A 24,395-nucleotide genomic window follows, 5' to 3' on the forward strand; every position below is an offset into this window, starting at 1 on the left:
AACAAAATTTGAAATTTTTCCAAAGTGAAGATACTTATTTTTGTTCTAAATATTTTCAATGTACTTGAATAATGTTTATTTTTCTTCAATTTTGCTGCGGTAGAAAAATAAGCATTCTTCACTTTATGTCACCATACCTTTAAATGAAATGGAAAACAAAACCAGGAATATAATGAAATGATTTGTTTTAATCTGAATCGTCGTCAAACATGTCGTCAGCACTATTATCAGAATCTGAAGAACACACAGGCAATTCGTATTTATAAAATGGATGTTTAAAATTTGAACAGTCAGTACTATTACAATCACATTGGACATCACAAATATCACAGCACATGTGCCTTAATCTTTTGGGGTCAGATTTTGATTTGTATGCTGAAAGTATGATGTCCCTACGACAAGTTTCTTTATTTTGAGTATAGGTTTTCATGTCTTCATCCAATTTTCTACACTGTTTACCATTAAAAAGTAACAAGGCCATGGCCACTCCTCCATCACGACCTGCTCTACCGAACTGTTGGACAAATCCATCCATATCTTTGGGAGGTCCATAATTTATAACATATTTTAACCGATCTGAAATTCACTCCCATCCCTGCTGCACTTGTTGCAACTAAAACTCTGATGTTACCACTCTCTACACTCATGTCTTCTTTAATCTTTTCTTTAACTGTGTCGGGTGATTGTGAATGAAACATGTCAACATGCTTAATGATATGCCCAAGTTTCATCCTAAAGGCAGAAAATAATTCACTGCATGTTTTAATTGAAGGACAGAATATCAAAAATCTTTCACACAGTTCTTTGTCCTTTTTTAACAAGTGAATAAGAAAGTAGAAAATGTCTCCATGTGAAACTGTGCTCTTAAATTTATGAACAAACAGCTTGATATTTTCTCTATCAGGATTTTGAATAATTTCATGACAATCTATCATGCAAAACTTCTTCTGCATTTCCATTCGAGCTGATCTGTTAGCTGTTGCAGTTATCAACAGGACAGGACACTGTATTAGGGATCTGATTTCGCCTAGCTTGCTGTACCAAATACGGAAAGGTTCCATCTCCATTTCACTTTCACCCCTAAAAATATACACATTGAAATCTTGTGCAATAAATAGTAAACCATCTTGTAAGGGATATTTATTACGTGTGTTATATACCGTTGGAATAAAATTTTCTTACCAATGCAATACAGTATGGGCCTCATCGACGACGAACAGTTTGAAATGTTTGCTAGCAACGAGCATGTCCCTCCACTTATTTACAGACAAAATGGATTCCGGTGAAGCAAACAGGAATTGAAAATTACCATTGATAATGTCTATGTCTTCGCTACTATCTCTGCCAATATACGTTGAGGTAAAATCACAAGATTTCAAGTATTCACATTGTTCTTTCATTATCGAAAGCAATGGAGAAACTATCAAAACACTGCATTCGCATCCGTTCAATTCCGTCCACATCAGCTGGAAACCTTGATAGCAAATACTTTTGCCACCGCCTGTTTTAACGGAAAGAAATGAATCCCTGCCTTTCAACAGCTGTGTAATTGTTTCCTCCTGGAAAGGTTTTAACGCATCTAAACTGAACCTTTTACACACATTTTGAAACTTGCCCGCCATGTTTACGATAGCCGAACACAGATACGTTATAAGCATTCTGATTGGTTGAAATGCCATCGAGGTTTTGCGATGGAATCATATGATGACCAATCAAATGATCCATGAATATCAATAGTAAAAAACGCGATCACCCGTGGGTATCCGACGATGGCGATGTAGAGGTAAGAATTTTCCGTAGAAACACTTTGTGTTCCACCATGTTGCTATGCACCGCAAAGGATCACTGGGATAGTAGAACGTTTTCACGTGGCCTCATAAAATTTTCTTTGAACAATGTGCAGATTTCAACTCGAATTTCCTCCGTTCGTACACGTTGTCTATGGAGCTCGCTACGCGAGCGGCGCTGCCCGCCGCCTCGCTGCGCTCGCTATAAATCAAATGTGTTTTTGACTTTCCTTCCGCTTTAAGTATTGTACCTTGATATTTCAAATAAGCTGATATCTCAAAGGTTTTAAACAGTCCCATCTAGTTCGAGATAACGAAGTTTGACTGTATTTTATACGAAGTCTTTTAAAAAGGGCTAAAATACAGCGTTATCAGTTTAAGAGAGCAATGATACGGAATCTGAAAACCACAGTGTGGTAATCCGGAAAATCCGATCAAACTCTGTAAAATTGACAGTATCAAGGAAGGAAAATTGATAGGTATATAATTTGTATATATCATCCATTTTAGTTTAGATTTTTAATCCCTGCTCCTGTAAAAATCCAGTCATGCAGTTGGTTTTTTATTTCAATTTTAAAGAAGAGGTTAAGATAACAATTAAGAAAAGATCAGACAATAAATATACAAAAATGAACAAAAAATTAATTTTTGAAATATAAGCATTGTATCATATTAATGTATATATAATTAAATCTCGCACTTGTGCGGGATATCATCAAGTACTAGTATGTAAAAGTCCATGGTCTGCAGGTTCCTTGTGTCCGACTGTGTCTGATAGGTTATACCAGTCTGTAGTATGTAACAGTTGATGGTCTCTTTACAGGTTCCTTGTGTCTAACTGTGTCTGATAGGTTATACCAGTCTGTAGTATGTAACAGTTGATGGTCTCTTTACAGGTTCCTTGTGTCTAACTGTGTCTGATAGGTTATACCAGTCTGTAGTATGTAACAGTTGATGGTCTCTTTACAGGTTCTCTGTGTCTGACTGTTGACTGATAGGTTATACCAGTCTGTAGTATGTAACAGTTGATGGTCTCTTTACAGGTTCTCTGTGTCTGACTGTTGACTGATAGGTTATACCAGTCTGTAGTATGTAACAGTTGATGGTCTCTTTACAGGTTCCCAGGTTGTGTCTAACTGTGCTGTGTACTGATAGATCAAAGAGAGAATATATGTGGTATAGTATTCATGTAATATCACCATGTTCATGTAGCTATACTCTGTATTTTTAGGTCACCTGAGTCTCTCAGGAGACCCATTGCTGTCTCACGTTTGTCGTCGTGTGTCATTCATAGACATTTCAGTATACATCTTTTAAATGGGTATGAGGGCAGTAGTCATTGTGTTAGTCCTGGGGTAAGAACTGTAGCCCGAGACCATAGGCCGAGGTCAACATCAATTTCTTGCTTACTGACAATATAACTATTGTCCACATTCCCATTTGATGATTGATGTGTTAGATGAGGAGAAACATAACCTTGTGGTAATGTCAGGGCTGGGGTATTGTCCAATTATCTGCCCGGGGGACAGTCAAAAATCAACCAGGGTTAAGGGAATAGCAAAGCATGGGACATAAGCCAGTAATTAACATGTATACACTGGTGGGTTCCCATTTTGCACACATTTGAGGATTTAGGTGTGAATTGTATTTTGATAGCAATTATAGTCTGTTCTTTACATGGGGTAAAGACACAACTGCATTTTATCCATGTTTTATAACCACATTATAAAAAGTTACATTCTGTATTTCATAGGTGAATTGTAATCTGTAAATAAGAACATACTGAAGATATGTGTCACATTTGAAAAACTGTTTTTCAATAGAATCAGACAGAAGTCAAATCCTGTGTCGGCCCTCATTTCTATAACTAAGTTATGGTGATGTGTGTGTGGAGAGAGAGAGAGAGAGAGAGAGAGAGAGAGAGAGAGAGAGAGAGAGAGAGAGAGAGAGAGAGAGAGAGAGAGAGAGAATAACATAGATTGAAGGTACATGTTTGAGAGTAAGCAGTAATTAATATAGTAAATGTAGATTTTTACGAGTTTGAGAAAAGGTTAATAAAGCAACTAAGAAAAAAATCAGACACTATGTTTACATAAATAAACCAAAAAATATGGATCAACATATAATTATACCCCCGCTCCAAAGGAGAGGGGGTATACTGTTTTACCCTTGTGTGTCTGTCCGTCTGTCTGTCTATCTGTCTGTCTGTCTGTCCGTCTGTAACAAAAATTTCTGTCACATTTATCTCAGCAACAATTTATCACAGATGCTTGAAATTTTTACAGTGTTTGTTTAGGCATGCCATATTATGGGATATATTTTTGTACCAATCAGACATCAACTTCCTGTTAAATGACGACTTTGCTTATTTTTAGCCAAAATTTTCAAACAAATTTTCCTCAAAGACTTCTCAGCAACTATTTATCGCAGATGCTTGAAATTTTTACACACTATTTGTTTACGCATGCCATATTATTTTGCATATTTACATCAGAGCGGGGGTATCACTAGTGAGCATTGGCTCACAGATATCTTGTGAAGCATTGTATCATTTAAATGTATGTAATATTAAATCCCGCAATTGCGCGGGATATCATCAAGTACTAGAATGTAACAGTTGATGGTCTCTTTACAGGTTCCCAGGTTGTTTCTGGCTGTGCTGTTGACTGAAAGATCAAAGGGAGAATATATGTGGTATAGTATTCATGTAATATTACCATGTTCATGTAGCTATACTATGTATTTTTAGGTCACCTGAGTCACTCAGGAGACCCATTGCTGTCTCACGTTTGTCATCGTGTGTCATTCATAGACATTTTAGTATACATCTTTTAAATGGGAATGAGGGCAGTAGTCATTGTGTTAGTACTGGGGTAAGAACTGTAGCCCGAGACCATAGGCCGAGGTCAACATCAACTTCTTACCCAGGAACTGACAATATAACTATTGTCCACATTCCCATTTGATGATTGATGTGTTAGAAGAGGAGAAACACATCCTTGTGGTAATATCAGGGCTCATTTATCTAGGGGGCAGTCAAAAATCAACCAGGGTTAAGGGAATAGCAAAGCATGGGCCATAAGCCGGTAATTAACATGTATACACTGGTGGGTTCCCATTTTGCACAAATTTGAGGATTAGGTGTGAATTGTATTTTGATAGCAATTAAAGAAAGTAATAATGAGAGAGAGAGAGAGAGAGAGAGAGGAGAGAGAGATTACATGTCTAATGTTTAACAGTAAGTAAGTCAGAGAAAAGAGAGAGAGAGAGAGAGAGAGAGAGAGAGAGAGAGAGAGAGAGAGAGAGAGAGAGAGAGAGAGAGAGAGAGAGAGAGAGGGGGCAAACAGACATGTTATACAGAGCAATAAATATTAGATGATAGATATGGAACAACAAGATTAAGGGAGTAAGAGACAAAGTTTAGTTGAGTTCATCTGAAAGAGAGAGAGATAGATAGAGAGAAGAGAGGGGTGATAGAAAACAAGATTACATGTTAGAAGAGAGAAAGACGTTTGGCAGTGAAAGTGTTAGGGATAGAGAGAACAGATAGAAAGCAAGAGAACAGATTTATTAGGAAATTATGTGGGACAGAGGCTTGGAGAAAAAATGAGAGATAAGAAGTACATGTTTAGCTGTAAAATCATGAGATAGTGAATGAAAGTAATAATAAAAGAAAGAAATTGATTACATGTCTGAGAGAAATAGAATGATTCATATGTTTAACAGAGAAGAGAGAGAGAGAGAGAGAGAGAGAGAGAAGAAAGAGGAGAGAGAGAGAGATTACATGTCTGAGAGAATAAGATGCACATGTTTACATGTATAGGAGTAAGGAGAGAGAGAGAGAGAGAGAGAGAGAGATATTACATGTCTAAGAGAAATAGAAAGATGCATAGTAACTCAGAGAGAAAAAGAGAGAGAGAGAAATTACAATAGTAAGATGCACATGTTTATAAGAGTAGGTCAGAGAGAGAGAGAGAGAGAGAGATTACATCTTTGAGAGTAAGATATATTTAGTACATGTACATGTTTAATGGAGTTTGTCTGAAAGACAGAAATAGAGAACAAAAATACATGTTTAGAAGAGAAATCTGAGGAGACAGAGAAAAAGCATGTGTTTGAAAAAAAATCAGAGAGAGAGGAGGAATGAGATCGAGAGAGAGAGAGAGAGAGAGAGAGAGAGAGAGAGAGAGAGAGAGAGAGAGAGAGAGAGAAAGAGTGCATGTTTATTATTGAAATTGTGAGAAACAGATTGAGAGAAAGAAATAGCAGGAGTACATGTTAGGTAAATTGAGACACTCTGAGGGGTTCCGGTCACGTGATGGTCTGCGACTGACCATATTTTTGAAGCTCCGCTGTTTTTTCTCTTTAAATACGTCTCTGTAATATTTAAAGTGCCCAAAATACTGGATAAAGGACTTAAAACTCAATTTGGTGAGTGCTATATAATTTTAAAAATTTACGCCTTGATATTGTTGTTAAGAAGCATTCTGAAAATATCGGACTGTGGTGAACTCTTACTCACTAATAGTGACAATAGTAACAATGGCCGAAAAGTCAGGGGTACTTAAAAAAACACCAGAAAAAGAACAAACAAAAACAAAAAAACTTGTTCAGCTCGATTTAAAATCGGCACCAGTATCCGTAAGAAAATCCATTGTTTCTGAAAAGGCCGCAGTGAAAAAACCGAGAACTAGCAGCGGTGATCATACACCTGCTCACGACGGTAGTACATCTGACCAGCACGTTAATATCTCAGGTGACCTTCATCAAATTCAGCAAAGTTTGACAGAAATAAGAGAGTCCATGGTGAAAAAATCGGATGTCAAGGTCTTGGTTTCGGAAATATTGTTAGAATTGAAAAATGAAATAAAAAGTGAAATAAAACAAGAAATTGTCGATGAAATGAAAAAAGATTTCGAAGAAAGTATCAAAAACAAAGTCAAGAAAGAGTTTGAAGATAAAATCGACGAAAAGTGTAAAGAGTTCGAAACACAAACAAAAGAAATCTCCGAGGGTTTTAATCTTGATTTCGACACTCTGAGAGAAAAATTGAACTCCCAAGCCAGTGAACTGAGATCTCTCAATGACAAGCTCAAACAATGTGAATCTGCGGCACAATCTGCAATGACCCTCGCCAATCAAAATCAACAATACTCGCAGAAAGCCAATATTAAATTTCTAAACTGGGCCGAGGAGAAAAACGAAAACCTCAGGAGTAAATTGTGTACAATTCTCAAGGAGGCAGTGAAGATGGACCTGGACCCCTCGGATGTTCTTGCGATTCATCGGATTCCTGGGGGAGATGGGAAAGGGCCACGCCCTGTGATCGCCAAATTCCGTAACACGGAGGTCAAGATCGCGGTCATCAAAAATCGATCGAATGACAAACTCAAAAAATGTTTTACCATGCATGACCACCTAACATATTTCAACGCAAAACTTTTGCGCAATCTTAATGGTGACCCTCGAATCCAGTCTGCCTGGTACTACAACGGCAAGATTTTTGCGCTGGACGAACAAGGACGCCGCCACAGATTCGATATTCTGGACAATGTTTCTGAAAAACTAAAACGGCGCTAGTACACTTTTTTGATAGACAGCGGAGTGGAACCTGGATGCTTCGGGATCGGTCAACGGTTTTCAGATCGGGATCGGTATCTCAATTTCAGAACTGTTTACTTTCTGTTTAGACATGTGTGTATGTGTGAGTGTGCGTGTTTCTCCCTTTATAAGTGTTCTTAATGAACTGGTAGGATGCTTAGTTTCTTATGTGTGTGTAATATTTTTGGGTATGGTTGGATCAGAAAATTTGGTAATGGTAAGTGGTTATTTGCTTCTCGCATGTGTTATTTTTGAATACTTTCTTTGTCTTACATGTGTTGCTTTTGTTATTTTCTATTTAATACGTAAATATGATGTCGTCTGACAACATTTTAATAGCTACGGTGAACTGTCAGGGGCTCGCCACACCATCAAAACGTAAAGATGTTCTTAACTACTATAAACAAAAACATTATTCTATCATTTGCCTGCAAGATACTCATTTTATTTCTGAACATGAACAGTTTATAGAAACACAGTGGGGATATAAATGTGTGTTTAATTCATATTCATCTAACTCAAGAGGGGTCTGTATACTTTTCAATAACAACTTTGAGTTTAAAATTCATAGAGTGAAAAACGACTGTGAAGGTAATGTGTTAGCTTTGGACATGACAATTGAGGACCACAAGGTTACCCTCATTAATATATACGGTCCTAATATTGACAACCCTGAGTTTTATGAAAATGTAAGAAGTATCTTCCTTGAATTTGATAATGAATATTTTATTTTATGTGGGGACTTTAATCTTGCATTGAATCCCATGCAGGATACTTATAACTACTGTAGTGTTAACAATCCAAAGGCTCGAAGTAAAGTCCTGGAAATAATGGAGGACTTATGCCTCATAGATTACTATAGAGTCCTAAATCCTGAAAAAAAAGTATATACATGGCGGAAAAAAAATCCTCTAAAACAAGGTCGCCTTGATTATTTTCTCATTTCTGACAGCTTAACAAATCTTGTTGAAAACTGTACTATCAAACCTGGATACAGGTCTGATCATTCTATAGTTTTGCTCGAGCTTAAATTTAATCCCTTCCGGAGAGGGCGTGGTCTTTGGAAATTTAATAATTATTTACTTACAGATAAAGACTACGTTCAAAAGGTAAAAAATGTAATAAAGTGTGTTAGTAATCAATATTTAGAGAATGCAGAGAGTAAAAATTTCCAATGTAAAAATAACATGGATGAAAGTTTATTTCTTGAGGTACTACTGATGGAAATACGGGGAAATACTATCTCATATTCTTCATATATCAAAAAAGAAAAAGACCAAAAAGAAAAAACACTACTGCAAGAAATTGAGGATTTAGAATCAGATGCTTTCATTGATTTAAATAAATTAGATGAAAAAAAAAAAGGAACTCGAGAGTATTAGAAAAGAAAAGTTACTAGGCCACATGATAAGGTCCCGAGCTCGCTGGATAGAAGAGGGTGAAAAACCATCAAAATATTTCTGTAATTTAGAATCTAGGAATTATTTAAATAAAACAATAAAAAAAATTGAATTAGAGGGTACTGGCACTATATATGAACAAACAGAAATTTTAGATGAAGTTAAGATATATTATGAAACTCTGTATAAAAGTGCAGATTCAAGTTTAGTTAATATAAATTTAGAAGAAATGTTCTTGAATTCTAATAATCCTAAAATGGATACAAATACGTCCAAAGGTCTGGAGAAAGACATTGAGGAAAGAGAAGTTCTTAACGTATTAAAGCACATGAAGAATAATAAGTCCCCTGGTAGTGATGGGTATACCGCAGAATTTTTCAAGTTTTTTTGGAGTGATATTAGAAATTATGTTGTTAGAGCTATTAACTGTATTTTTCTTAAAAAAGAGCTTCCTATCTCTCAAAGACTTGGAATAATTTCATGTTTGCCAAAAGGGGACAAACCAAGACAGTTTCTAAAGAACTGGCGACCAATAACCCTTTTAAATGTTCTCTACAAGATCATATCTGGTTGCCTAAGCTTTAGAATCAAACAAGTTTTGGACATTATTATTTCAAATACACAATCTGGTTTCATAAAAGGTAGATACATAGGGGAAAATACTCGCTTTGTTTATGATCTGATGTCGTACACAGAGATACATGAAATTCCAGGGCTTTTGGTCCTCATTGATTTCGAAAAAGCCTTTGACTCTATGTCATGGTCATTTATTTATAAAGTTTTAAGTTATTTTGGGTTTGGAGAATATATTATCCAGTGGATAAAAATTTTAAACACAAATTTCCGTGCCTGCATTTTACAAAGTGGGTTTTTATCAGAACAATTTGACATACAAAGGGGTTGTAGACAAGGAGATCCTGTTGCTCCATATTTATTCATTATATGTGCAGAAATCCTTTCAATTCTTATAAAGCAAAACAATGATATTAAGGGCATTTTTGTTCATAATAAAGAACATATAATATCACAGTATGCAGACGACACTTTGTTAGCCCTTGATGGTTCACCAAAATCCTTGTTCGAAGCATTAGAAACTATAGATTTTTACTCCAGCTTTTCAGGACTTAAAATTAATACATCTAAGACAAAAATTGTGTGGATTGGTTCAAAAAAATTCTCTGATCAAGTGTTTCATCATACCAGATGGAAATTAGACTGGGGATCTACATCTTTTAATTTATTAGGTTTCCAATTTTCTGTTGAACTTTCTGAAATTGTTGATATTAATTTTGGTAATCAGATTCCAAAAATCATTGCACTTATGGAACAATGGAAAAGAAGAATTCTTACTCCAATTGGTCGTGTCACTGTCATTAAGAGTTTTTTAATTCCAAAACTAAATCATTTATTTATATCGCTTCCTACTCCCAAAAAGGAGATTGTAGCATTTATATGCAAAGCCTTTTTTGAGTTTCTATGGAAATCCAAAACAGACAAAGTTAAAAGGTCTCTTATAACACAAGACTACTTGTCAGGTGGTATGAAAATGGTAGATGTTAGAAGTTTTATTACATCACTTAAATGTACATGGATTAAAAGGTTAACTTGCTCACATAAACCATGGATGGATATTTTCTATGCTCTCAATGGAGATGATATTTTACAGAAATTGTATGATTTTGGAGATAGTTTTGTGTTTGATTGTTTGTTAAAAGAAAATAACGCCTTTTGGAAAGATGTTTTGATTGCTTGGTCATGTTATATGAAATCTTTTACTTACTTTCCGCACTTTAAAAACAAATTTCATTATATTCCAGTGTGGTATAACTCTAATATAAAAGTTAACAACAAACCAGTTTTTTTTAAATCCTGGTATGAAAAGGGAATAAAGGTTGTGCAAGATTTTTTTGATGATGATTGTAATCTTTTAGACTTTGGAGTTCTTAAAAACACATACAATCTATCTGATAGTTGTGTGATGCAATACAATAGCATTGTTACAGCTATTTCAAAATATTTGAAATCATTGTTAATAGATAGGTCTTCTTTCAAAAGACTTCCTAATCCATATGTACCTTTATTTTTTGAACCTCTCATATCTTCTGAAAAATGCTCAAAAATCTTTTATAATTTCTTGAATAAAAATGAGGCTATTCCAACCTCAATCAGCAAGTGGGAGGCAGAGCTTATGGAGTAGACACAATATCAGTGCAAGATGTTTTTAAAATTTGTTATAAAACCACTAGTGATTCTTCTGCCCAGTGGTTACAATTTCGAATCTTACATAGAATTGTTCCTGTTGGAAAATACCTTAAGAAAATTAACATTAAAACTTCTGATTGTTGTGGTTTTTGTATGGAAAATGTTGAAACAATAATACATGTTTTCATTGCTTGTGATAAAGTACAAACACTCTGGAGTGATTTAAGTCTTCATATATACAGAAAAACCTCTGAAAGAGTTGGTTTCAATGTTTCGAATGTTATTCTCGGTGATCTACCATTGTCAAACAATAACAGGGTTATAAACTTCATAATTCTATATGTTAAACAATATATTTTTATATCCTTAATGCAAAACAAAATGCCAAATTTTCTTGGATTACTCAGTCATTTAAGAATAAAATACCATGTAGAAAGATATGCTGCTATCCAAAATCAAAAGCTGCGCAATTTTGAAAAATTGTGGCTTACATGGAAAAACATTTTAGATTAGTTTATGATATTATGATTATTACTATTCGTATTATTATTTGTTATTTATTTTTTGGTTTTTTATTTTTTTTGGTTTTTTCTCTTTTTTTGGAAGCAAAGTAACCATTTACCACTAATATTGAAAAATGTATGTAATATACTTGTGTGTGAGTGAGTATGCATGTGTATAAAATTTATAAAAACTGAATTTAATAATGTCAACATTAGTACTAGTATGTATGGAACAAAAACAATAAATTATAAAAAAAAAAAAAAAAAATTGAGACACTCTGTAAATACCCGGTAATTGAATTGAACTAAATTGAGACGTGTACTCTACATCTTATTTTGTTTTCTTCTCTGACTTTCTTTGATAGATAATCATATAGTACACTTTCTCAATTATGTAGACATCCAAGAGAGAGAAACAGAGAAAGAAATGTAGGGATAAAAAGAGAAAGAGAGAGAGAGGAGAGAGAGAGAGAGAGAGAACCTCTTTCTCACTCAGCAATCTTATGTTGTATTTTTCTACTGGTTGAGTTAATCAGAACCAGAATAATGGACCGTCAATTATCTAAGTAGGGAAAATATAGTATTCCTTCAAAAACCCAAATATATTTCTTTTAAAATTTGACATAGAATATATATAACAATAATAATTCTAAAACTCTTTATTTTCATTCAACAGGTTGTGACCCAGACCGCCCACATCATGGACACAGCAAGCTCTCAATACATCACAGCAAGCTCCCAATACATCACAGCAAGCTCCCCATACGGAGTAAATCAGTGTTCTAAGTGTCCTGGGGACACAGCGTACTATTGTGTATCGTGTCCATGTGATCTGTGTCCCCAGTGTAAAGAGAACCATGTAAAAGATCTCCAAACAATAGACCATGATGTTGTGTCACACCGTGATAAAATCAGCTACATCCCAACACTAGAGATCTGTGTGAGACATCCTAGCCATGTTTATACAAAGTACTGTGAACCTTGTCAAGTTCCTGCCTGTAATAATTGCCAAACACATAGAAAACACACTCAGATAGATGTTACAACAGCCTATAAAACAAAGCGACAACAACACAGAGGAACCATTCACACCATCAGAAGTGAGGCTCTCTTTTACAGACCTGTTCTCCTGACAGGAATCAAAGCTGATGTCAAAACCTGTCACACAGAATTCTCCCCCCTTCAATCAGAGATGTTAACAAAGGCCCAGAGACTGAAGGATCTCATTGACTATGTGGTATATGATCTATTGAACAATGTGTTATGTTACTTTGATTTCAAACACAGATGTAAAAAACAAAAGATAGAAATGATCAGACATATTGTCAGACTAAGGAGATATGAACACAGATATGTACAGCCAGCATTCACATTCAGTGCGCTACAATTCCTCTCCTTCACAAAGACAGCCCTCCCCCAGATACATCTTACACTCCACACCAGCCAGCTCTCCATGACTGAGTCACTCAACAAGGAGGATGTGATGGAGTCACTGAGTGCAATCCAAATCACAGAGAGAGGAAACCGACGCGTAGGAAACCAGTGTCTGCTGAAACTGACGTCTGGTGCTGAGCTCCATCAATCTCTCACAGTGCCAGGTGTTGGTCGTTGTCATCACATTTCCTGTGTGACATCAGACCGGGTCTGGGTCAGTGATGATGAATACAATCTCATCTTGATAGACACAACAGGTGTCCCTCTACATCGTGTGGAGGATTCATGTAGTGATTATGATATAGGAATACACACAGTGAACAGTGAGAGTGAACTGATTTATATAGATAGGAATTATAACATCAACAAACTGTCAAAGGATATGAAAACAACCACCACATTTATAGAGAGAACAGACGCTACATGGGAACCACGGTGTGTGTACTGGTCCCCGTCCACTGGGGATCTACTGGTCGGGATGTGGAACAATGATACAAACACAGGCAAGGTAACCCGGTACAACCAGAGTGGACAACTCACACAAACCATACAGAACCACAACACAGGACGGGGACTGTATAGACAACCTATCTATATAACAGAGAACAACAATGGGGATGTCGTGGTGTCTGACTTTGGGTCTGGTGTAGTGGTGACAGAGCGTGGAGGAAGACATCGTTTCTCCAACACAGGACATCCATCAGAATCAGGACTAGTGCCATATGGAATCTGTACTGACGCGCTGTCACACATCCTGGTGTGTGATCTCAGTACCAACACAGTACAGATGATAAATAAGGACGGTCAGTTCCTGTCACATCTACTGACAGAATCACAAGAGATGGGTTATCCATGGGGCCTGAGTTATGATGTCAACACTCACCGTCTCTGGGTCGGATCATGGGACAACAAGGTGTGTGTCTACAGGTATATCACCAGACAGGACGCTCTGACAGGTAAGTCTGAGTCATTATCATTCACATTAATTAGATATAGATAACTAAGACACACAGTCCGTGTTAATTATCAGTCAATAAGATACATGTAAGACATGTTTATCTGTGTGATTGTTTGTCAATATAAACAACTCATTGTTACAGGGTTAGCTGTATCTACCAGTCATTGGGATTCAGTGTTTATCTAAAATAAACAGAAATTAGATACATTATTTTATTAATTAAATGTACAGTTACATGTCATTGTATTTAGTGAATAGAAATAGCAGGTTGCTGTATTTAATTATGATATATATAGAGTGACTCATGTATTTGTAATCAGTTATTTTGTGACATGTTAATTGACTTAATTTAATTAATTAGATAAATATTAAAGAAAGTGTCATGGTAATCAGGTTAAAGTTTTAATTTGTAGATGTAGCTCTATCATTACATATACTGTATGTATTAATTAACAGCTAATTAATGCCTTGTTGTAGATGAACACAGACCCCGTCCTGATGGAGACACCCTCACACCTCGTCACAACAACTCATCAACTAAACGAAAGTAAAACTCACTGACGTATGTATTTGTTGTTTTAATATTTGTTACATGTTAATTGACTTAATTAATTAGACAAATGATAGACCAAGTATCATGTATTCAGTTTAAAGTTTTATTTGTAGATGTAGCTCTATCATTACATATTCTGTATGCATTAATTAACAGCTAATTAATGACTTGTTGTAGATGAACACAGACCCCGTCCTGATGAGGAGGCCATGTCCAGCTCAACACCAGCCGTATAATGGAGATAGCTGGGATATTGACAGGTTGTAAATGTTTCTGTACAAATCTAGTCTGCTCTCAAAACCACACATGTTGTTTGTCACTTTGTTCAACATCTGCAGCTGAAATTGAGCTGTGTATAATTCACATGGACTGTAATACTGACTCCTGTTTATTTCACACTTTGTGATCATCCAAACATGGCTGTCTGTTGCTGAGTGAGAAACATCATGTTATACAAGTTTTATTTATTGAATGTGGAATATTATAAAACAAATAATAACTAAACAATTAAACATTGTAAATGTTGGATCTTTATCAATTCCAAAATGTATCTTGTTTTGCTAATTGTGCCATTATTATACCCCATGTAATGGAATTGTTAGAGAATAATGACTTCGACCTATGTCAGTCAGTCCTGGATTTTAAGCAAAACTTATATATTATAATTTACAAAACAGCTGCACAGAATTTTATCATGTTTAATATGAAACTTTTAAGGTATTTAGGACACAATGTGTAGATGTGCTAATTACTAGGAAGTTCTGATTCATTTATCTTTCTGGGAATTTTAGCCCCATTGAACTTAGAATTTTGTCCAAATGTTGAATTTAGCAATGATTTTTTTTGTAGGTAGTTAGAACACAATGTGTTGATTTGCACATTTCTAGGAAATTTTAATTACAATGTTTTGTCTTCAAATTTTGAACCATTAGAGTTTAGTATGTTGCTGTTTAAGACAAATGATTAAATATGTGCATAATTGCAGAAAGTTTTGATCTGATAATGTTTTGCTAGTAATGCCCTTTATCATTTTTAGCTAACTGAGCTGAAAGCTCAAGTGAGCCTTTCTGATCACATTTTGTCTGTCGTCTGTCTGTCTGTTTGTCTGTCCTCTGTCCGTCAACTTTTCACATTTTCAACATCTCCCCCAGAACTACTGGGTCAATTTCAACCAAACTTGGCACAAAGCACCCTTAGGCAAAGAAGATTCTAAGTTTTGAAAATTAAGGAACGTGCCCCTTTTCAAGGGTAGATAATTAGGATTTATGTATCCCAACCTGAGAGAAATTCAAAGCCACCCTCCCATCCCGTTAATTAAGGTGGTTTGGAACATCTGTCAATAAAAATGTGGATTAAAGTACATTACTACTGAAATACTTTCATTGGTTTAGAATTTTCTTTCACAATATTTAACCAAAAAATCTGTTTTAGAAAATTTTGGAAAAGTAATAAATTTTCAAACCCGACTCGAACTCGTGACTTACAGGTCCGTAGTGAGTGCTCTAACCCACTGCACTGCGCTGTAAGGTAACAATGATGGGAAAGAAACTATTTATAAAATTACACTTGATTTATTGTTTATTTCGATAAATAATACGACACAACATGAAGGTGTCCCATTCCACCTTTCATGTAAATAATGAATTTAATCAAAATTTTGACTTATTCTATTTATTTAACAAATTTTTCAAAAGAGCGGTCCCCATACAATTCGCCTCAGTTGCAATCAGCCAGTACCAGGATTAACTTTTTTGCGTACTGCGTCACCAAAAAGTGGTGTAGAATGCCACCTTAATGCATATATATTCTGCCATTCATGATGTGTAGCGTTGTCAAGTAATGGGAGAACATGGAGTATTTGAGCTTGCTCACTTTTTCTTTCCTTCTTGTCCAAGTATTTGGTATTAATCATTTAATACAATTATAAATTAATTATTTTTGTTTTGTTTCTTGCAGACAAGCTGCTTTTTTAAACGCCTTCAGGGGGAGACAGTAGAAAACCTGCCCGGATTACCCATAATTCCAATGGAGTTACAGAAGCTAAATAATTACCGGTCCTCAAGGGACTTTGTGTTCTGTGCGTGAACTCTGCATAAACGTTTCATGAATGGACTCTGTATCTGTGTAGGTGAACAAAAATAATGCGTCATCAATGGACACTGTTGCTGTGTATGTGAAATCTGCACAAAAATAACGCGTCATCAATAGACTTTGTATCTGTATAGGTGAAATCTGCATATATAACGCGTCCTCAATAGACTCTGTTTCTGTGTGTGTGAAATCTGCATATATAGCGCATCCTCAATAGACTCTGTGCTCTGTGTACCTAAACTCTTTATGAATAATGCCTCATCAATGGACTCTGTCTTTTGTGTACGTGAACTCTACTGTAATTTGTTATCATACGTTTTTTATCAATTTTATCTAAGTGTAAATGTTGTCAGTATATAATATGTTTTACATATCTAAGCTCCTGAAATTTCTGGTATCATTCGGTGCTAGGACGGAGATGTCCATTACAATTGTAGCCAATGTGTCACATAGTGTGGTTTTTTTAATTTTGATTTTTACACAAATAATCTTGTATGTTGTAGTAAACTTGTATGTTGTATGTTGTAGTAAACAAAGGGGAATAACTCAAAATTTGTATTTTTCAGTCAGGATGAAAAAACAGTTATTCCCCTTGAGAATGAGAAATGAATTTGATGGTGTTTATCCCTGACAGTTTTATTGGTAGGATTGAATATCAGTTAATGTATTTTTACAATATATCATGATCATTTGGAAAGAAGTGATCTGATAAGCTTTTGATAAGAATTTGATAAGTTTTAGATGGTTTTTTATACAATGTTATGTAGTTTTAATTTCAATATATTAATAGTTGATGTTAGATTAATTCATTAAGTTTGAGCTGTGCATGTGTAACAATTGGTGCATCATATATTGCTTGTTGTGCTCAAAATGTAGGTCACAATGACCCAATTAGAATTATGGTAGTTTATGGTGAAACTATTTTAGAACATATCTATTTGGAAAAAAAAATACCAAATTTGTGTTTTAGAAATGAAGTACCATTAATCATACCAGGAGTCATTTACTCATGTATATCAATGTGAAAGTAGGTCATGATGACCTCAATTTGTATTTAGCAAGCTGCTAATCCTATGTGTTGTTAATGGTGTTTAAGCACATTTCTCACACTCTGTATCTCTGTTGACCAGATAGATAGGACAACTCAAGTTAATGTCATTTTCTTTTGAGAATTTTTTTGTTTTGTTTACGCACACAATGAACGTGATGAAATACATTTATAACGTATATATAGTATTATGTTTATTTTTATTGTGTTTACTCTTACCATGAAAAACATAATACTTGTATACAAATGATGTTTGGGTAAATGTAGCGAGCTGTAGATAAAAGTCAATAAACTTAAAGTGACATGTCTATATTGTTTGTCTTTTTTCATAGTCAGGCAGTACTGTAATACATGGTACAAAATGAGGACAGGGATTAATCCAGAACGAGGACACGGATTAATCCACAATCACACACTTTGTATATATACCGATAACCCGCGATCCCGCATTTTTCATATACGGTTAATCCACAATTACGCATTTTGCATATACTGTTACCCCACAATCTCGCATTTTTAAATATCATAAATCTAAAATGTAACATCTAAACCAGAGACATATAAAAAGATATGTCTCTGTCTAAACCAGACAAAATTCGAAAAATAAATGGCTTAATATGTGTAATTTTATATTTCAGAAATCAAAAAATAGCATTACCCTGCCGTTTTTACCTTTTTAAAATCTATTTTGAATTTAAAACCACAGGGGCTCGGTTGTCAGACACTGAAATTTATAACAATTTATTCCCGAATAAAAAAATATACATAAATGGTCATTCAATATATGTTCTATGGTATCGAAATAAAATACGCCGTTAAAATCGTCCTTTATCGTTGTTTTAAAAAATGTGTATCATTTGTACATTAAAACAAAAGGCCCAGGGGCCACATCACTCACCTAAGCAACAATTGCCTTAATTCTGATCAAATTAGCATTACAGTATCAAAATGCCTCGACATTAGTTGTTATACTGTAATGCTAAAAAAAAATTGAAAATCTGCCAATTCAAACCCACCTCTTTTTTGGGTAAATATTAAGCCCCTTTTGTTGTTGTACCTGTAAGAAGATTTTTCTCTATTCCTATATACCCCCCCCCCCCCTATATTTCGTGGCCCCACTTTTCTCTAGGGAATCATGGTTTCATCAAACTTAAATCTGCATAACCTCTGCTTTCACACTAAGTACTGAGTTTTGGACCGAAAACTTTCCCAGAATATTCATAAAGATTTTCTCTATATATTCCTATGTAAAAATTCAAACCGCCATCACGGCTCCGCCCTACCACTAGGGACTGTGATTTTGCAAACTTGAATTTACACTACCCGAGGATGCCTCTACACAAGTTTAAGCTTTTCTGGCCCAATAGTCTTTAACGAGGCCGAGTACAGAACGAGTACGCACGCTTTCGCGCAGCGTTTCATTTGTATTGTGACGTCATATTTTTGCTTTGTTGACGCCATGGCGTAATAGTTTCAACTGCAAATATTCAGCAAAATTTGTTGAAAATAGCTCGATTGATGCGTAAAATTGATATTATATTGTGGAATAAACATAAATGTCTCGAAGTATAAGCTATATTTGGGCTCGGTTCGAAAACGTGAAGAGGGTTCAGCAAGCCTAGCCCTCTGTCACGTTTTCTTTACCCGCCTAAATATAGCTTAATTTATATATTTCAAGACAGTTACCATGTATTTTATATTAATGACCCTTAATATGCGATGTTATATATTTATTTATTACTTAAATGTGTCTGAATGTTTTAATAATACTATAAAGATCACCATTTCCGTCTTTGTCAAATAAAAAATAGCCATTATCTGGCAAACTGGGAAATCGGGCATACAAAAAACAACTTTGATAAGACCCCTGGATCAAACCAGGAGGTAAAAGGTTTTTTTTATTTGACCATTTGATGTCTTTAAGCAATAACTTTAATATGTAGAATAGAAAAAGAAATCCCTAGGGCAAAAGTTTAAAAAAAAATGTAAAAAACATGCAAAATTGATACATTTCAGGCAAAATCCCATAGGGTCCCATGTTAAAGATTAACAAACTTTGACATGACCCCTTGAACAAACGGTGTGGTAAATGTCTAATTTTTTTTCCTTATAATAATAATTATATCAGTAGAAATTCATTTAAAAAATTTCATTAAAAAATCTAGGCCAGAAAAAATTAGACCCGGCCTCGTTAAAAAGAAATTTTTTAAAGATTTTCTCTATATATTCCTATGTAAAAATTCATCCCCCATTGTGGCCTCACCCTACCCCTGGACTATTATTTAAACAAAATTGAATCTATACGATCTTGGGATGCTTCCAATCAAATTTGGGCTTTCCTGGCCTAATAGTTTTGGGAAGAAGTTTTCTCTATATATAAAAATTTATCCCCCATTGTGGCCCTGCCCTACTCCAGGAACCATGATCTGAAGATGGTTACACGCCAATTTGAGCTTTCTTGGCCTAGTAGTTTTTAAAAGAATTTTTTTAAAAAGATTTTCTCTATATATTCCTGTATAAAATTTTTCCCCCAATTGTGACCCCACCCTACCCCCGGGGACCTTGATTTGAACAAACTTGAGCCTACACTATCTGAGGATGCTTCCACTCAAATTTGAGCATTCCTGGCCTAATAGTTTTTGAGAAGAAGATTTTAAAAGATTTTCTCTATATATTCCTATGTAAAACTTGATCCCTCAATTGTGGCCCCTTCCTACCCCCGGGGACCATGATTTGAACAAACTTGAATCTACACTACCTGAGGATGCTTTCATTTTAATTTGAGCTTTTCTGGCCTAATAGTTTTTGAGAAGACAATTTTTAAAGATTTTCTCTTTATATTCCTACATAAAACTTGATCCCCCTATTGTGGCCCCACCATACCACCAGGGACTATGATTTGAACAAACTTGAATCTACACTACCTGAGGATGCTTCCATTTTAATTTGAGCTTTTCTGGCCTGATAATTTTTGAGAAGAAGATTTTTAAAGATTTTCTCTATATATTCCTATGTAAATCTTGATCCCCCTCTTGTGGCCCCTCCCTACCCCCGGGGACGATGATTTGAACAAACTTGAATCTACACCATAGTCTGTCCCAAGATATTTATGCTGCACATTTGGACGATTTTAAATAAAAATACACTTACCTGTGAAAGAAGTGCAATTGAAATAGTTGAAAGGGATATTTTCCAAGATAATTTCATTGCCACATTATCATCTTTCACTCAGAAAAATTCACAGGAACAAAAACAGATTCTGTACGGAGATTTATAATGGGGAATGTTTACATTTTTTCTCCATTCGGAATACACTCGGAATACATCGCGCAATATTTCAACGTTATCATCCGGGCTTGCTGCAATACAAAATCTCCGTAGACATCTCATTTTTTAGCATTGTATTGAAACCTGATAAGCTAACGGGCGTTTCGACTGAGAAATCTTGGAAATTTTTCATAGTTTTGAATGAACATCGTTTGAACCCTGAGGTATTTATAAATATCAAGCAATTAAGCCAAATGTGAATCCAAAATATCTTGGGACAGAGTATACCTGAGGATGCCTCCAAACAAATTTCAGGATATTTCCATACAGGTTACAGCTTTTCAGGCCGAATAGTTTTTGAGAAGAAGATTTTTGAAAAATACCAACAAATTTTCAATAATTCTCAATTATCTCCCCTTTAACACAGTTTAAAGAGGGCGTGGCCCTTCAAACTTGAATCCCCTTCACCTAGTGGTGCTTTGTGCCAAATTTGGTTGACATTTGCCCAGTGGTTCTTGAGAAGAAGATTAAAATTGGAAAAGTTTACAACAACGACAAACAACGGACAAATTGTGATCAGAAAAGCTTACTTGAGCCTTTGGCGCTATTGGCAATTGGCTCAGGTGAGCTAAAAAGTAAAGAGACGACACTCGCCATCTTGGATTTCAGGGGGGGGGCTCAATTCACAGTTTATTTTCAACAATTTATACCCTTTGTCTACCGGTTTCTGGCGAGAACTAGGTCACAAAATGATCCGATGACTTCTCCATATACTTTATATAAGTATACATGCTGTTTTAACCACCCAGTGACCCGAAACGTCCTCGATACCATTCCATTTCGAAAGCAACGGAAGTTTACATCGAGCAACGCGACGCCTAGCGGCGGCTCTCCATATAAAGTCAGAGATGTTTCGAATGCATACGGTAAGTCCAGAGAAATCGTAAGAACCCGCGAAAATAGACAGCGACAAGGAAAAATGTGTAAACATTGCGGAAAATGATCACAATATCTTGATAACAGGCCAAGCTGGAACAGGAAAGACATTTACAGTAAAAAACAAATAATTGTCACATGGTCACCATCTGTACCAAGATTGGTAAGTCTAAGCAACATACAGCAACCTAAAGTAACATACAGCAACATACAGCAACCTCACAGCAACACACAAAAAAGAAGTTATAGTGGGGCAGCTGATGGTCACCATCTGTACCAAGACGGGTAAGTCTAAGCAACATATAGCAACTTACAGCAACATACAGCAACACACGGCATATAGCAACACACTGTAACTCTCAACACACAGAAACACAGAAGTTACAGTTGGATGACAGCTACACAGTGGGGCAACTGATGGTCACCATCTATATCAATATAGGTACTGTGGAATCATTTAATTTGGTGGGGGTCAAATTTTTGATGGACAGATGTTAGCACATACAGCACCAAATAGCAACACACGCAACATGTAGCAACACAAACACATATGTAAGGTGAATGACAGTCACACAGTTGGGCAACACAATGTGTACCAAGATGGGTAAGTGTTAGCAACATACAGCAACACCTATCAACATATTTTCTGTATTGTTGTGTAATCGTATAGTGGTTATAACTTTAATTTATACCAGAAGTTCCATGATATTCTTAAGTCTCTAGTCGCTTAATTTAAGTCAGTCTCAAATCTGTCAGTTTTCTTAAATCCAAAACTCTGTAATAATGTAAATGTTCTAGAAAGTTATATCAACGCTCAATCACTCTATCAAATATTTACGAGTCTTTCAAAATCACACATTTCACATGTAAATGAAAACACTTGTTATGGATCCATAGAACTATTAATGAACAAATGTTATATACACAAATATACAGTTATACAAACTTCCCGTTAACACCATCCTTACCAAGTTACAACGTAAATGTAAGCCTGCCTTAAGGTTAATTTAAAGTCCAAGTAACCCAAACCTAATGCCAACCCACTTAGCACGGACTAAACGCCTTGCATGCTGCACAATGGAAATTAACGGGACAATAAACAAAATGCTTAGCGAGGCAATTAATGAACAAGACGGGAAACTGAGACTGGGGCCCACCCTTCTACCCGGGGAAGTGAGTTGACTCGAACCTTAGAGAAGATTCCACGTCAACTGCTGGACTAAGTCAAATCCTGACTTTATATACACCGCGCTCTGGGGGTGTGTTTCTCTTAACCAATCAGAAAGACTATATGTATTTATAACTCGACCCAGCTTTTCCCCACATCATTATGAATAACACAGACATTTTCCGAATGATACTTAAACGAATATTGTTACGTTTTGCTTAAGCAATAGACGAACACGTGCTTGACATGTGACCATGCTAAATATAATCCTATCACAGTCGTATTATTCTCCAGGTATCTCTAACCATAAGGAATACTCCCTGGTCTGCGAGATGATGGACGACAAGAAAGAGAAGGCGCTGACTCTCCGCCGAGACAAGTCCATCGCCAAGGACCAGAAGAAACTCGACGAGATGAGAAAGAAACTCCACACGGACGACGAACGTAAGCTACGTTCATTGATACGTTTTGATTGGACATTTTCATAAATTTTTGATCAAATGATTTTAATTGGAGTAGTTGATGAAATTTAGATTTAAAAAAATGTATTGAGTTTTGATTGGATGTTTTGTAAATGAGTTTTGATTGGATGTTTTGTAAATGAGTTTTGATTGGATGATTTTTCAGTGGAGTGGTTGGACCATTCACGGACCCTGAGGGAACAGGGGGTGTTGGACGTGGACACATTACTGCTGAGGAGGAAGTTCTTTTTCTCCGACCAAAATGTGGACCAGCGTGACCCTGTACAACTCAACCTGCTATACGTACAGGTAACTTAGAATTATTTATACAACCTGCTATATGTACAGGTAACCTAGAATTATACATACAATCTGCTATACATACAGGTAACATAGAATTATACATACAACCTGCTATATGTACAGGTAACCTAGAATTATACATACAATCTGCTATACATACAGGTAACATAGAATTATACATACAACCTGCTATATGTACAGGTAACCTAGAATTATACATACAATCTGCTATACATACAGGTAACATAGAATTATACATACAACCTGCTATATGTAAACAGATAAGTGTGTTTACTGGATAAATCTAACCAGATACGTGCTTATATAATTCCATTTATTTATATGTATACTCCGTGTGTTGACAGGGTAAATCTAACCTAATCACGGCAGGTAAGACGATCGGCGAGGCGTCACAGGAAGTGATGACAGGCATTGGAGAGACGGCTGACGACATGGACAGGATGTACCAGGTGAGGCGCTCTGATTAATTGTCTTCGGCTAATTGTGTGATTTCTTTCTTGAAAATTAATAAGGTACCATCTCATAGAATTAACAATGAATGTATAGAGAAAGATGTATTTCTTGTGTTTTAAAAACTGTAGATTCCTAATTAAACGCAAGGTATAAACATCACGTAAAATCACATGAAACTTTGGCGTAGAATTTCATATGCTCAAGATTTG

General features: G+C 35.6%; 2 protein-coding genes and 1 pseudogene across 4 annotated transcripts in view; 2 read left to right on the forward strand and 1 right to left on the reverse strand.

Annotated features, from left to right (window-relative positions):
- Window positions 1–168: 168 nt before the first annotated feature.
- Window positions 169–1,729, reverse strand: LOC109620409 (ATP-dependent DNA helicase RecQ). Its single transcript, XM_034460933.2, has 2 exons — window positions 1,183–1,729; window positions 169–1,080 (listed from the first exon to the last, which is right to left on the reverse strand). Exons 1-2 carry the CDS (start codon window positions 1,677–1,679, stop codon window positions 507–509), a joined length of 1,071 nt encoding a protein of 356 aa, XP_034316824.2. The 5' UTR covers window positions 1,680–1,729; the 3' UTR covers window positions 169–506.
- Window positions 1,730–2,782: 1,053 nt separating this feature from the next.
- LOC105324223 (uncharacterized) lies at window positions 2,783–17,885 on the forward strand. Of its 2 annotated transcripts, XM_066076173.1 has the most exons (6): window positions 2,783–2,963; window positions 4,423–4,481; window positions 12,170–13,883; window positions 14,363–14,432; window positions 14,616–14,698; window positions 16,395–17,885. In XM_066076173.1, the coding sequence occupies exons 3-5, from the start codon at window positions 12,194–12,196 to the stop codon at window positions 14,617–14,619; spliced, it is 1,764 nt and encodes a 587-aa protein (XP_065932245.1). In that variant the 5' UTR covers window positions 2,783–2,963; window positions 4,423–4,481; window positions 12,170–12,193; the 3' UTR covers window positions 14,620–14,698; window positions 16,395–17,885. The 2 variants fall into 2 exon arrangements, with proteins under 2 accessions (XP_065932245.1, XP_065932249.1); XM_066076177.1 differs by lacking the exons at window positions 2,783–2,963; window positions 14,363–14,432 and having other exon boundaries at window positions 3,134–4,481.
- Window positions 17,886–23,187: 5,302 nt separating this feature from the next.
- Window positions 23,188–24,395, forward strand: part of LOC117687498 (talin-1-like) — a 54,540-nt pseudogene continuing 53,332 nt past the window's right edge. The window contains exons 1-3 of the transcript XR_010712513.1: window positions 23,188–23,392; window positions 23,576–23,718; window positions 24,078–24,182. The product of XR_010712513.1 is annotated as a talin-1-like (transcript). The remainder of the gene's footprint in view (window positions 23,393–23,575; window positions 23,719–24,077; window positions 24,183–24,395) is intronic.

This window comes from Magallana gigas, chromosome 1 (genome assembly GCF_963853765.1).
Source record: "Magallana gigas chromosome 1, xbMagGiga1.1, whole genome shotgun sequence".
Taxonomy (NCBI): domain Eukaryota; kingdom Metazoa; phylum Mollusca; class Bivalvia; order Ostreida; family Ostreidae; genus Magallana; species Magallana gigas.

Bases quoted from the DNA above. Each gene is read 5' to 3' on its own strand.
- LOC109620409 (XM_034460933.2), bottom strand. From the start codon at position 1,679: ATGGCATTTCAACCAATCAGAATGCTTATAACGTATCTGTGTTCGGCT. The intron at 1,081-1,182 runs GTAAGAAAATTT...GTATATTTTTAG, and splicing joins GCCCATACTGTATTGCATTG to GGGTGAAAGTGAAATGGAGA.
- LOC105324223 (XM_066076173.1), top strand. From the start codon at position 12,194: ATGGACACAGCAAGCTCTCAATACATCACAGCAAGCTCCCAATACATC. The intron at 13,884-14,362 runs GTAAGTCTGAGT...GCCTTGTTGTAG, and splicing joins CAGACAGGACGCTCTGACAG to ATGAACACAGACCCCGTCCT.